The 14,204-nt window shown below is 40.2% G+C and overlaps 1 protein-coding gene across 6 annotated transcripts in view; it reads right to left on the reverse strand.

The window, feature by feature from the left end:
- The window catches only part of MAP3K7CL (MAP3K7 C-terminal like), a 58,087-nt gene that overhangs the window by 13,057 nt on the left and 30,826 nt on the right, over window positions 1–14,204 (reverse strand). For all 6 annotated transcript variants that reach the window (XM_054701142.1, XM_037524520.2, XM_054701140.1 and 3 more), the window contains exon 3: window positions 11,150–11,211. In XM_054701142.1, coding sequence (XP_054557117.1) covers window positions 11,150–11,211 — 62 coding nt within the window. The remainder of the gene's footprint in view (window positions 1–11,149; window positions 11,212–14,204) is intronic.

Here is a 14,204-nt window from a genome sequence, read left to right on the forward strand (position 1 = left end):
GTTCAATGGGGAGAGAGTTCCAGTTTTGCAAGGTGGAAGAGTTCTGGAGATTGGTAACACAACATTATGAATATACTTAGCACTGCTGAACTGTATGTTTAAAAATTATGGTGGACAAGATTGAAATCATATCAACCATCTTTTCTGACCATGAAGGCATCAAACTAGAAATAAACCATAAAAAGAAGGCAAGGAACTTTCCTACCTCATGGAGATTAAAAACCACACTACTGGAAGACCATTGGACTAATGAGGAGATCAAAGAAGAAATTAAAAAATTTTTTGAATTGAACGACAAGGAGGACACTAATATCCTAAATGTATGGGATGCAGCAAAAGCAGTAATAAGAGGAAAATATATAGCAATAGAAGCTCACATCAAGAAACAAGAAAGAACGCAAAGAAACAACCTCATCTCGAAGCTCAAAGATCTAGAAAAAGAACAACAAAAAAACCCCAAAACCAGTAGAAGAAAAGAAATAATAAAAACCAAAGCAGAAATAAATGAAATTGAAACTAAAAAAACAATCCAAAAGATCAATGAAACCAAGAGCTGGTTTTTTGAAAAAATCAATAAAATAGACAAACCCCTAGCCAGGCTCACAAAGGAAAAAAGGGAGAAAGCACAAATAAACAGGATCATCAATGAAAGAGGAGAAATCACAACGGACACAGCAGAAATCAAAAGAATAATCAGTAACTACTATGAACAGTTATATGGAAACAAGTTTAACAATCTAGAGGAGATGGACAAATTCCTACAACTCTACAATCACCCAAAGCTAGATAAAGAAGAAATAGAACACCTAAACAGACCAATTACAATTAGCGAAATTGAAATGGTAATAAAAAACCTCCCCAAAAACAAAAGCCCAGGACCTGATGGATTTACAAATGAATTCTACCAAACATTCAGAGACGAATTAGTGCCTATCCTTCACAAACTCTTCCAAAAAATTGAGAAGGAAGGGACAATACCAAACACGTTTTATGAAGCCAACATTACACTAATACCAAAACCGAACAAGGACAACACAAAAAAGGAAAACTACAGGCCAATCTCCCTAATGAACACTGATGCAAAAATCCTCAATAAAATTTTAGCTATCAGAATCCAACAATGTATCCATAAGATAATTCACCACGACCAAGTTGGATTCATTCCAGGGGCACAAGGATGGTTTAACATCCGAAAATCAATCAACGTTATCCAACACATCAACAAAAAGAAATATAAAAACCATATGATAATATCAATAGATGCTGAGAAAGCTTTCGACAAAGTGCAACACACATTCATGATAAAAGCCCTTGAAATTCTGGGGATACAAGGAACATACCTCAACATCATAAAGGCCATCTATGACAAGCCAACAGCCAGTATCATTCTCAATGGTGAAAAGCTGAAAGCAATTCCATTAAGATCTGGAACAAGACAAGGATGTCCACTCTCACCATTGCTTTTCAATATAATACTGGAAGTCCTAGCCAGGGCAATAAGACAAGAGAAAGACATCCAAGGAATCCAAATAGGAAAAGAAGAAGTCAAACTATCACTATTTGCAGACGATATGATATTATACATAGAGAACCCCAAAAACTCCACAGAAAAGCTAATTCAACTCATCAATCAGTTCAGTAAAGTGGCAGGATACAAAATCAACACGCAAAAGTCAGTAGCCTTCCTATACACAAACAATAAATCTGAAGAAGAAGAAATCAAAAAGACCATCCCTTTTGTTATTGAAACAAAAAAAATCAAATATTTGGGAATAAATCTAACAAAAGAGGTAAAGGACCTATACAAAGAAAACTATAAAACACTGTTAAAAGAAATAGAAGAAGACACAAAGAAATGGAGAGACATCCCCTGCTCATGGATTGGAAGAATAAACATTATTAAAATGGCCATCCTACCAAAAGCAATATACAGATTCAATGCTATTCCAATCAAAATTTCAATGTCATTCTTCAAAGAAATAGAACAATTATTGATGAAATTCATATGGAATCACAAAAAACCCCGAATAGCCAAAGCTCTCCTGAAAAAAAAAGAAGGGAATGGAGGCATCACACTCCCAGACTTCAAACTATACTACAAAGCCATAATCATCAAAACTGCATGGTATTGGAACAAGAACAGACATACAGACCAATGGAATCGAATAGAAAATCCAGAAATAAACCCACAGATTTATGGTCAACTAATCTTTGACAAAGGAGCAAAGAATATGCATTGGAGCAAAGAAAGTTTGTTCAATAAATGGTGCTGGGAAAACTGGGTCGCTACATGCAAAAGAATGAAGCTTGACCACAACCTCACACCATACACAAAAATCAACTCAAAATGGATTAAAGAACTAGACATAAGACCTGAAACCATAAAATATATAGAAGGAAATATAGGCGAAACACTACGTGATTTGCACATCAAAGACATCTTTACAGACACATCACCCAAAGCAGTGATAGTGAAGGCAAAGATAAACAGCTGGGACTACATCAAATTAAAGAGCTTTTGCACAGCAAAAGAGACAATAACAAAAACAAAGAGAAACCCCACCAACTGGGAGAACATTTTTGCACCCAACACTAATGATAAAGGACTGATCACAAAAATCTGCAAAGAGCTGATGAGACTCAACAACAACAAAGAAAATAATCCAGTCAAAAAATGGGCAGAAGAGCTTAAAAGAAACTTCTCTGAAGAGGAAATGCAAATGGCCAACAGGCATATGAAAAAATGTTCAACATCACTTGTCATCAGGGAAATGCAAATCAAAACTACCATGAGATACCATCTTACACCAGTGAGAATGGCACATATTAAAAAAACTAGCAACAACAAATGTTGGTGAGGGTGTGGAGAAAAAGGAACTCTTCTGCACTGTTGGTGGGAGTGCAAACTGGTCCAACCACTGTGGAAAGCTGTATGGAGATTTCTGGACCTACTAAACATAGAGCTTCCATATGATCCAGCAATTCCACTCCTAGGTATTTACCCAAAGGACACAGAAACATCAATTCCAAAGAACACCTGCACCCCTATGTTTATAGCAGCACTGTTTACAATAGCTAAGCTTTGGAAACAACCCAAATGCCCAAAAATAGATGACTGGATCAAGAAGATGTGGTACATATATACCATGGAATATTACTCAGCATTCAAAAAAGATAAACACATGCAATTTGCAGCAACATGGATGGCGCTGGAAGGGATCATGCTCAGCGAAATAAGCCAAAAAGAAAAAGAAAAATACCGGATGGTCTCACTCATAGCAGGAATCTAGAAAACTTAAATAAGGGACCAGGAAAATGAATAACTGTAAGAAAGTGAAAATCAAAATCAACAAACAACTATGAACCAGAGACACTTTTAGGGGGGCGGGGGTGGGAGGGGAGGGATTGGGGTCAGAATGGGGGGGCTGCAATTGTATGGGGAATATAACAATAAAATTTATTAAAAAAAAATAAAAAAAAAAATAAAAAAAATAGAATGATGCTAATAAAAAAAAAAAAAGTATACCTTAAAAAAAAAAAAAAAAAAGATTTAGGAATTCCATACCTGATACTTTCACTATGTTGTTCTGTATCATTGACTTAAACACTTTATCTGGAACTTAGCTTTCAATATTTCTTAAAAAATGTATTTTTAATGTTGAGATTCATGCATTGTACATAACTTTGTAATGATTATTTTGAATTATCAAATTTTCAGGAAAGTAAATAATATGTTGGCTTTAAGACACAATTTAATTGCAAAAGGAAATATAAAATGTGAAAAGTTAAAAAAAAAAATAAAAAATAAAAATTATGGTGGAAAATGTATATTATGGATTTTGATAATAAAAAAGTAACCCCCAAAATAATAATTCTCATTTGGTCTTTCTGCAGTCCCTAGCTCATCTTCACAGCACTGCAAATAGAATTCCCTAGCTCAAGCTCACATTGGCACCCAACTTACCTTCTCAAATTTCTCCCAGGGAACTTAAAATTCCTCACCTTTTTGTAATCCAGAGCCACTCGCCACTAACCCCAAACATCACTGGTCAAATCAAAGCACCCACTCTCTGGGCAGGAGGACCCACTGTCTTAGAAGGCACGAGACAGCAGCAGCTTTTACCCCAGCCCAGGAAACTCATCCGAGAGCTTTTTAGCACACATGGGTCTCATCCCTACGGGAATTCTGGTGAGTGAGCATGTGGGTATTCAGAGTTTATGCCTAACAAACAAGAAGTAGAACTACAGAGTAAGGAAATGGGTTGTTCTGTATGGCATAGGACTCTCACGATAATGTGTGTGTGTGTTCATGTGTGTAACTGAGGGTGATTCTTAGTCTTAAAATCCCTCAAAATAAGAGACAGTATATGAGCAACAGTGTTCACTGAATAATAGTACTTCCCTGAGGAAACAGATGCCTAAACTTCAAGCACAAGGATCAGGTTTACAATTTAACAAGGGGACGACCAGGAGGCATGTCATATGACATTTATGAATTAATGGGCACTCATGAATTAACTGCCCATATGCATGTTTAAGTTACTTTTTCACAGAAAAACCCCCAAAATATCTTAAAAGTATGTCTGTGGGAACCAGATGAAACATATTTATTGCTTTCTGTTGACTATTTTTGGCCAAGAGATCTGGTGGTTCTAATCCAGGGCTGAGGACGGGCAGACAATAAATAAACTCTTCAGGTCAATAGTGAGTTCTTTTTGCATCAAGAAGATAAAATGTTCCTGTTATTTTCTCTATAATTACACTCCAACCTCCCACACTTTGGATACATTTATCCCATGCTTTTGATTAAAGAAGAAATGATTGCATTCGAAGAAAAGGAATCCAACGACAAACTGGTGTGCAAAGTTAAAGGTATTCTTTGTGTAGCAGAACTTAACTTCTGCAAGATCACAGAAAGGACTCTCCAGACACACTCAGTGCCATGGTATCTGGCCCACTGACAACAGGCAGTTCGAAGAAGGTTAAAATAACACATTCTCCCAACAGTGTTTCAAGCCAATTTTGAAACATTTTTCCAAGACACAGATCGGGGTTTGGATGAAGTCAGAGAAGGAGGAGCACACTTCCTTCTCACTGCCTTGCTTCCTCTCCACCATTGCCTGAGGATGGAGTTTGTGAGGGTTTTAAATTACATGACAGTGAGTGAACCGCTACTATCTCTGGTATCCACCCCATCATCAGGACCAATTTAACAGAATGAAGTAAGAGAGAAACCGCAGTCTCCCATTCCAAGAATGTCAGCTGGGGCCACACCAACCCATCACCACTCTGCCCAGGCCAAGGGTTTATTGCAAGCTCCTCCTGAAATGGACTCTGTCCTCTGGAAAGAGTCTTATGGGAAAAGCGCCAGCCATGCATCCCTCAGCAAGGGGCAAAGCCAGCTTAAGCGTTTCCGTTTTCTACTTGGCTTCTTCAAATACTACTGGCCCCCAAAATTAAATTTTCCTATCCCATCTTCCCACACAGAAGATAAATTTAGGAAACTAAATATTCTACAGTTGCTGAGCAGGCTTTGTATTTATTCATCGATTCTGTGTTGTCTTTATGGGGTGGGGGGGTGATGGGAGCAGGGAGAATAGGATGTCTGGTGTAAATTTATGTTACATTTTAATGTCCCTAAATACACAAGCGATAGTTGGTAAAAACTAAATGCGAAAACATAGAGCTAATTACGGTATCTGAAAATTTTGTTATCTTAAAATGTTAAATATTTTTAAAAAGACGAAACTTGCAAACTATGGATCTGAGGCATACAGCATGGGAAGGGGAGGAGAGAACACAGGACCTGTGGTGAGGGATCACGGGTGCTGTGGGGGTGGGAGGTTTATGGGGATTACACCTGAGGTGAGAAATCAAACGTGCAGAAATGAACAACAATTTAAGAAAATAAAATTCAAAAAATAAAAAAGTTAATAAGTTAAATATTTTAAAAACTGACATTCTATATCTACATTCTTATCTAAGTCAGTACTAGTAATTATACTGTTCATCTTCTATATTATATAAATCGGAATGAAGTACATTTAAGCCATTTTTATTCATATAAGCAATTTTAGAGGGAGAGATAACACAAGTTTCTCAAACTTTGGCAACAAGGCATATCCCAATGTTCACTAGGCTTCTCAAAAAATAATTAAAGACATCATTGTAAAGTTCCAAATTAGGAATCTATGTCTAATTCTTCTGTGTCGTCACAGTGGCCAAATAATAACCATAAAATGGCAGGCATCTTCAGTCTTCTCTATGGAACTGTTTCCTTCTTGCCTTTCTGGATGCATATTCAGGACCAACTAAGCAGAATCCTGGAAGGCTAAGACTTCCTTATTGTCTACTATTTTCATTTTCCAGATACTAAGCAAGATAATAATGCAAGAAGTTTCTGGAGAGGCTACTAGGATCACAAGATATTATCATACACAACGGAAACAATGAGATCATTTATTTGTGGAAGTGACATCAGTTTCTGGGCTTACCAGACTCTCTGAGAAAAAGCAAGTTCAATGTGTACCAGAGAAACACCTGCTCAGATTAGATGGAAGAAGGGTTGAAGCTATTGCTCAATTTGGTTTGGGGGGGAAAAAAAGTCATCTTGTTTTTCAAGTACCTTAGCTGAATGAAAAGAAATTAGAACCTCTCTCCCTAACCCAAAAACCCCCAAACATCCTCTTTTAAATTTCATTTTACACACATAGAGATAAATTACTTGTTCTCAAATACTTCATTCAAAAAATTCAATATTTCCTTCACTGAGGAAGGAAATTGACATTAATAGAGCAATTATTTTGCAAAGCATTGCACTAGCTCTGCTGATAATCACATTTAATTCCCACCATGATGTGACATAGATATTGCTGTCTCCATTTTGCAGTTCAGAAAAGTGGGGTGGCTTATAGAAAATAAATAACATGCCAAAATCACAAAGCAACCATATGTGTTGGGATCTAAATCCCAGGATCTAAATCCAGGCCAATCTAATGCCAGTCCTTGTAATTCCCATCTGGAAGTTACTACAACCCACTTGTTAGCAAGACCTCTACCTGAAGATGAAAACACATCCCTCATTCCAAGGCAATAAAACCACATTACAGTTTAATTTCGGATTGTCTGCAGGTCAAGCCATGGTCTCCAAAACATAGCAACATGTTTACATTTTAAGACAAATTTGGTCCTTGGGACCGAAAGGATTATACCATCCTCCAGAACAGAGAAGAGTATCAATCATTACCTCTTTCTCAAATAGAAGGAAGGTGAGGTCTAAAGAAAAGTAATGGTTTGTCATTCATTCTTAGAAGTGGGCATAGAAATGAGCCCCTTTTCACTGTGTATTCTAACCTCACTCTCTCCAAATGTTGTGTCTAATGGACACGGAGGCTTTAGCAACTAATTTCGTGACAAGAATATGCACAGACTAGACTTGACCTTGCACCTGGCCTAGGAGCTGCAGTCCACGGAGATGCTCATCTTCACACCTACCTCCCCCAAGGTCTCCTGCCCAAACTTTTTCATTAATAGAGACATCAAGAGACATGTTTGTCACTGCTATTCTTGCACAAGGCTTTTTTTGGCTTCTGTGAAAATAGAAGCACCACGAATTACAGGCTCGAACATGTCCACATTCTTGGCAAAGCAACAGAAAAATCTTGGGGGTCAAATAGGCAATAGAGTATCTACCAAATACTTTATAGCTGCACTTTATAAACTGCAAAAGAAGGTGTAATGGATATCACAAAGTCAGAACAGATTTTACAAGCTCTACTATAACCACATTATGGCAGCCTTGCCAACCAGAAACAAGAGCTCTCCACCTGTGACAGCAAGTGACATCGTTGTTGGTTTCACAAAATGTGTAGGGGAAAGCAAGCTATCTAGATTAAAAATCCAGGATCTTGTCTGAACTGATTCAAGTGCATTTACTTAGACCAAAATTTGACCTCAGGTTTCTCATCTGTAAAGTAGAGACTAGTTTGCTTATACAATTTTCACAAAGATCAGGGAGATCATTTGTGGGGAAATGCCCCTTACCTAGTAGTTATTCAGTGTGCATTGGCAGGATTTAAATCTGAGGGATACAGAGAGTAGAGCTGGTAATAACCACCTGCATCCCTGATTTTTCACTAGGCAAGTGTTTAAGATTCCACTAGAGAACACCGAGGGGTCAGTTCATCCTCAAACAGTGACAACCATCAGCCATTTCACATACCTTTGTCACAGAACTTTTATGCTCCCATAGAGGATTGTGACGGTTGGCAAAATACCAAGTCATTACAATGTGATGGGAGCCCAAAAGCCTGTGAGAATGGCCATAAAGTCAGCCTGCTTCTTGGAATCGATGGCTCCTTTCCTCCATAAAGCATTTTCATGGCTTCCAATACAGATTTCCTGCTTCTGAATGGCTTAAGCTTATATGCTTATGCTAAGTATGGAGATGCAAATCTGCTTTTAGATATAGATATAGATATAGCTTTCCCCTCTCTATCCTCACTGTCTTGATTTTTAGTCACCTGTGTCCTGGAGTGTAGAATGAGGGAGCAGTAAGTGATTGCCCTAGAAAGAGACAACCCTAACCAACAACCTGATAACAGGCAAACACAGTCATAGCCTTCACCCAATAATCAAGCAGCCACGTAAACATTAATATGATATAGGGTAAATGAATTAATCAGGCTTTTACACCACTAGCCTCTGTGGCTATTATCTTGGCCTAGATAGAGTGAATGCGGAAGACACATGGGCATGGGGAATGCATGCCTGATTGTGGACACCTGGAGAATGGGTGTGCACGCAGTAGATATGCACACCTGAGACTAGGAGGGAGGGGATAAAAGGGCAGCATCACCCTGGGGGAGGGGCTCAAGTTGCTGTCTCCCTGCTGACTTGTTGGCCCTGCTTACTATTAAAACCTGTGATGATAACACCAAGGGCTCCAAAATTCTCTTTTAGACTGTTAGAACCTACCCAGCCTGGGATGGTTGCACAATATATTGTAATGCTGGGAATGTTCTCTCTGTTCATGAACAGGTAAGGGGAAATCAAAACCCACAACCAGCCTTTCAACATCCTAACTTGTTAAGGATCAATGAAGATGAAATAGTCTCCTTGGATTAAAACTATTAAACAGACTTAATGTCTAATACATACAAGTTAATATTATAACATTAACACTATAAAATCCAAATGCTTTAAGAGAAAAATTATCTGGATAATTGCCAAGAGTGCTATGCATCCTGCTTAAGATGAGCCATCAGCCAGCAAAGACCACTAACATTCACAAAGGAAAGAGGATTTTTTTTTTTGCCAATACAAGAAAGAATTAATGATCCATTATTTGGTAGAGAAACGGGAACCTGAAAAATACTTTGTTTTAATTTCAAGACATGTTCACTCCTTATTCTTATCTAACTTCCACGGCCATTGAATACCTTTGACAATAAAATAAAGGAGAATATCTGACTGGAGGGGAAAAAAATGCAGCTATTATAATCTCAACTACACCAGCAGCAGCTCATACACAGGCCTTCTGTGAGGACAGAGGGCCACTGTGAGTGGGGAAGGGCAGAAGAGCTGAGGAGTGAAAGGAAGGAATATTGGGGATATGTCTAGATACCAGAAACCAGGTGAGCTGGGCTGAAGACCCCGCATGGAGGCAGCAGAGGAAGAAAGGGTGGCTGATGGCTGCAGAAGAGAGAAGGAGAGTGGAGATCATAGCTACCTTTTGACAGCTCTATGGTGATGGCTCTCCCACCTCCTGGCAATCAATGTTGCTCTGTTGAGAGGACCTCCTATCAGAGGACAGCGACCATGCCCAGAACTGCAGCAGGGGGCAGGAGGAGGGCTCCTGCCAAGTTGTTGTGCTGGGTTGATGCTTAGAAGCCACCCAACCATAGGAGCCACAGATCTTCAAACCTGACCTAATTGCTCCTGGGTTTTTAGCACAGCGCACTGGGCATGGAGATAAGAACTGGAGCCAGCAGAAAGGGATACCATCTTGGATTTCTCTAGGGTGCTCAATGGCTCTTCCCACCTCTGTCAAGGGCTGTTCAGGACCCAGACTCAAATGACCTCAGGACACCAGGCACACCCACAAATGGGAAAGATGCTGGTGCATGATAATAGAGACCATGGGGGCCCCCTTCAAAGGCTTTCAAAATCAGGAACTAATGAAAAAATGGTGCACAGGAGTCAAGATTTCTGTTAATCCTATCTGAAAGTGACTGCAAATTGACACAAGTGATCACCTGATCCAAAGCTAATAGTCGGATATTTTAGCAGAACTCCTTCTAAAACCATCTTTGCCAGGACTAACTATAGACCATTAAGTGAAAATTAAAATGTCATAATTTGTTCCTTTCAAATAATCCTGGTGTTTTAAACTGGGACACCTTGACAGATCACCCATCAACTATGCTACCAAAATACTTTCCTTGTGGGTCACACCAGAGAGTTTGCAGGATTAACTTAAAATAATTATATTCTGTGAAAAGTTGTCAGAGAACTGGGGAAGGGAGGGCTGTGGGCAGAGAAAGGAAAATGATTCTGAAGTCTTGGCAAACAGACAACTCTCCTCTGCACAGTTTTTCTTTCTTTAAATCATTAACCCAAAATAGGCTAAACCTGCCTGCAATGACTGGGAAACAGGCACAGCAAGAAAGCAGGGACAGCCCTTTCCCCAGACTCCAGCACTCCTTCAAAATAGGAGCCAGTTAACTCTTGAAAACTGAAGCATCCAAAGAGGAGACGTGGGGGGCCAAGGGGGTAGGTAGGAATAAAGAGGGAGGAAGCACAATGGACTGTGGAGTAGACTATGGCGATTTGGTGGTAGGTGCCCTTCAGTGGACAGACCTGATGGAGACAATCTTAATGTTATCACAATTAAAAGAAGACATTATTAATTAAAAAAAAGGAGCTGGTTTACACTTGAGTCCTTCATAGTCGGTGCTATGACTGGATAACCAAATAGGCACTTTGCAGGAGACTTCAGTCCAACTTTAGAATGATAGAAATACTCACCTTGATGACTAGAAAGTTCCCCACTGTCTCTAAGGCAGTCATTCCCATCCTGGTCATTCTTCAGTTCACTGTTTTTTTAAAACCAAGGAGGCAAGAAGAGAGACTCTAGAAAAGCCCTTACCTGCAGCTGCTGGTCTAAATCCGGGAAGACCAGCGGACTGGGGTCTTCAGGAGGTGCATCATCTGAAACATGAAAATAAAATGATTCTTCACTATCAAGCACTTTCTCTGGAGAGCATGGTCCTACTGTTCCCATCTTTGGACTCGCTGTGTTAAACCATCCGCATATACTGCTTCGGTTATTTTTATCACTTGAGTCGGGAACAGATAGAACACAGGAAAAAAGTCTTGCTCATTTTTGGTACAAACTGAAGCACAGAGGGCGTCGTCAGCCTGCCCAAAATTTTTTGCCAACAAATATCAGAATCCTCAAATGTTCCTTTTGGTAGTTCCCCAGTTAAGCGCTGCTTGTCTTTCAATATGCCAGCCTTAGCCAAAAGCAAAAAATATGATATGCAGTAAAGTGCTTTAACAAGGTGCTAATGAGGTGACCAGAACAATCTTAGTGGGACAGAAGAGCGCAGTCGGGAAAAATAGAAGTGTTGCTTCTGCTCTGAATAACAAGCTTTGACGGTTTTGCCCTCTGTTCACCCCACAAGCCACCACTAACAGGGGTTTCACCAGTCTCCTGGGTTAGGCAGGAAACTCAGTCGGAAAGCACTCCTTGCAGAGGCCCTATCCACCACCTCCCTGCTGGAGCTGAGAGCCTCGGCAACTCTGTCTTTGGCACCTTCAGTGCCCTCACTGGAAATGGGTCCTGGCTGCTGGGTGAGAAGATGCCATCCTCTTGACTGTTCATCAACTCTTGCATCAATACCAATATCACTATTTTCACACTATTTTCATTGCAATACATCTTACTACCTAGGAAGGCAGGTGAGTCTATTTGCAGTTTATACTTTGTTAAAGCTCTACTTACCTTCATCTTAGTTCTGCATATAAAATGTAGAAAAAAGGTGTTGAATTCCTCAAAATATCAAATGGAATTTCCATTGATGTTGAACTGATTTATAGGGTAATTAGAGAAATAGCTATACTTGTATAATATTGTTATACTGTGTAAGAGTCTGGACTGTTTCTAATTCAGTTAAACACCTTTTTTTTTAATAGTTTTTTTCCCAAAGATTTTTTTATTTATTTATACAAGAACTGGGGTACAGGTCAGAGGCGAGGAAGGGTGAGAGGATTCACCAGAGACAGAGCGGGGAGCAGAACAGGCAGATGGACCACTGCTAAGAGGAGTAGTGGGGGAGACAGGAGAGGCCTGCCACGCCATGTGGGTTTCTCCCTGGCCAGCCGGGAATCGAACCCGCGCTGCAGAGGCTGCGGACAGCTTCACAGTGCAGTGCTCAACCTGCTGCGCTACCAGGGAGGCCCCTTATAAAGTTTTAATGTTTTCTTCTGAAATCTCAGATGACCTTATGTGTGTTTTTGAAAATTGCATTGGTTGTGAATGGTTTATAACTTTCATTACATTTTCAACTGGCTCTTACTGTTAAAGAATATGCTATTGAGCTCTAAAAAGACAATGGAAAAACATGCAGTTCTCAGAAGCATCATAGAGAAGTTTGGCCTAAAATATTCAAGTCACCCCCAAATCTCCAAGAACCTACTGCTGACCCAGTCCTGGTAGTCCCCTATCAGCAGAGCCCCCACATCTCCAGGCAGACCCTGGTTCTGAGGGCCATTGACCATTCAAGGCCCATTCCCTCCTGTCAACAACACCCACCCCAGGACATTTGATATGAGAATAAGACAAAATACTAAACACATAATTTCAAAACCAAAGTTATTTCACTACTCACAAGGGCCAAGATAAGGAAACAATCCAAGTACCCAACAAGTTTCATATTACTCCCAACTCAAAGTGGCTGAAGACAATGAAAATCCAACAATAGCTGAAGGATAAGGAGGATGTGGTGTGTTAACACAATGAAATACGACTCTGTTGTTAAAAAAAAAAAATAAAAGATCAATTCTTGCCATTTGCAAGAACATGGGTGGGCCTTGAGGGGACTATGCTAAATAAAATAAGCCAGAAGGAAAAGATAAATACTGTATGACGTCATTCTTTTGTGGTTTATAAGGAAAAAAATGAAAATGAATGAAACAGAAACAAAAAAGCCTTAGACTAATGGCAGAACGGTGTCACTGGAGAGGATGGAGTGGGTGGAAGCAGGCAGAGGGGCAGATTGGCGGGTGCTGGATGGTGACCAGATGTGGGTGGTGGGTGTGGTGTGATAGATACAGTCGCTGAGGTGAGACACTGCACATCTGAAACTTACAGGGATGAAAACTGATGTTACCTCAATTAAAAAAAAATTATTTTAAATCATGGTCAGGATGGTTCTCATGTTCTCATGGCCATATTTTTAAATAAAGCTTGTTGTCCTACTTGAAGCAGTGACAGGAGCCAGACACAAGGCAGAAGCAAGCACCCTCCCCCTACTCAGAATAAAAGGCAACGGACCAGGAGCTGCTGGCTTCTCAGGCTGACGTTTCTTTGAAGGCACCAAAGCTAATGGCCAGAAAGACAAGGCAAACAAGGAGAGTGTCAGCCTCCCAAACTCCTCAAGGGTCATGGTGATCGATACCCCTCTGGTATATTTTAGTCAAGAGGAGTACCATGGGCCTCCCTGGTGGTGCAGGGGTTAAAGTCTCAGCACTATCAAGTTAGCACCAGCCACTGCAGCATGAGTTCGATCCCAGACCAGGGAGCTGACCCACATGGCACAGCAGACCTCTCCTGTCTCCCCCACTGCTCCCCTCAGCAATGTATTTCAGGAGACCCACATGCCCGCCTCCCCACTCTGTCTCTGGTGAATCTTCTCATCCCCTACAACATATACACCTCTGGCCTACACCCCAGTTTTTGTATGCATAAACAAAATATTAAAAAAAAAAAAAGAGCAATACCATATTACTGCCATGTAATGACAATGCAGCACCAGATGTGAACCCATTTGTTCCTCTCTGTGTGCCAGACACTGCCCACAGGTTCAACCACACAATTTAGCCTTAGAAATCAAGAGGCAACAGATGAATCTTCCCAGGACTCTGGCTGCAGGCTGGAGGACTGTCTCAAGAGGAAACAAGGCAGGCCAACCCCAGGCCCC

This window comes from Talpa occidentalis, unplaced genomic scaffold, assembly GCF_014898055.3.
Source record: "Talpa occidentalis isolate TD23 unplaced genomic scaffold, MPIMG_talOcc4v2.1 talOcc4.4, whole genome shotgun sequence".
Lineage (NCBI taxonomy): Eukaryota > Metazoa > Chordata > Mammalia > Eulipotyphla > Talpidae > Talpa > Talpa occidentalis.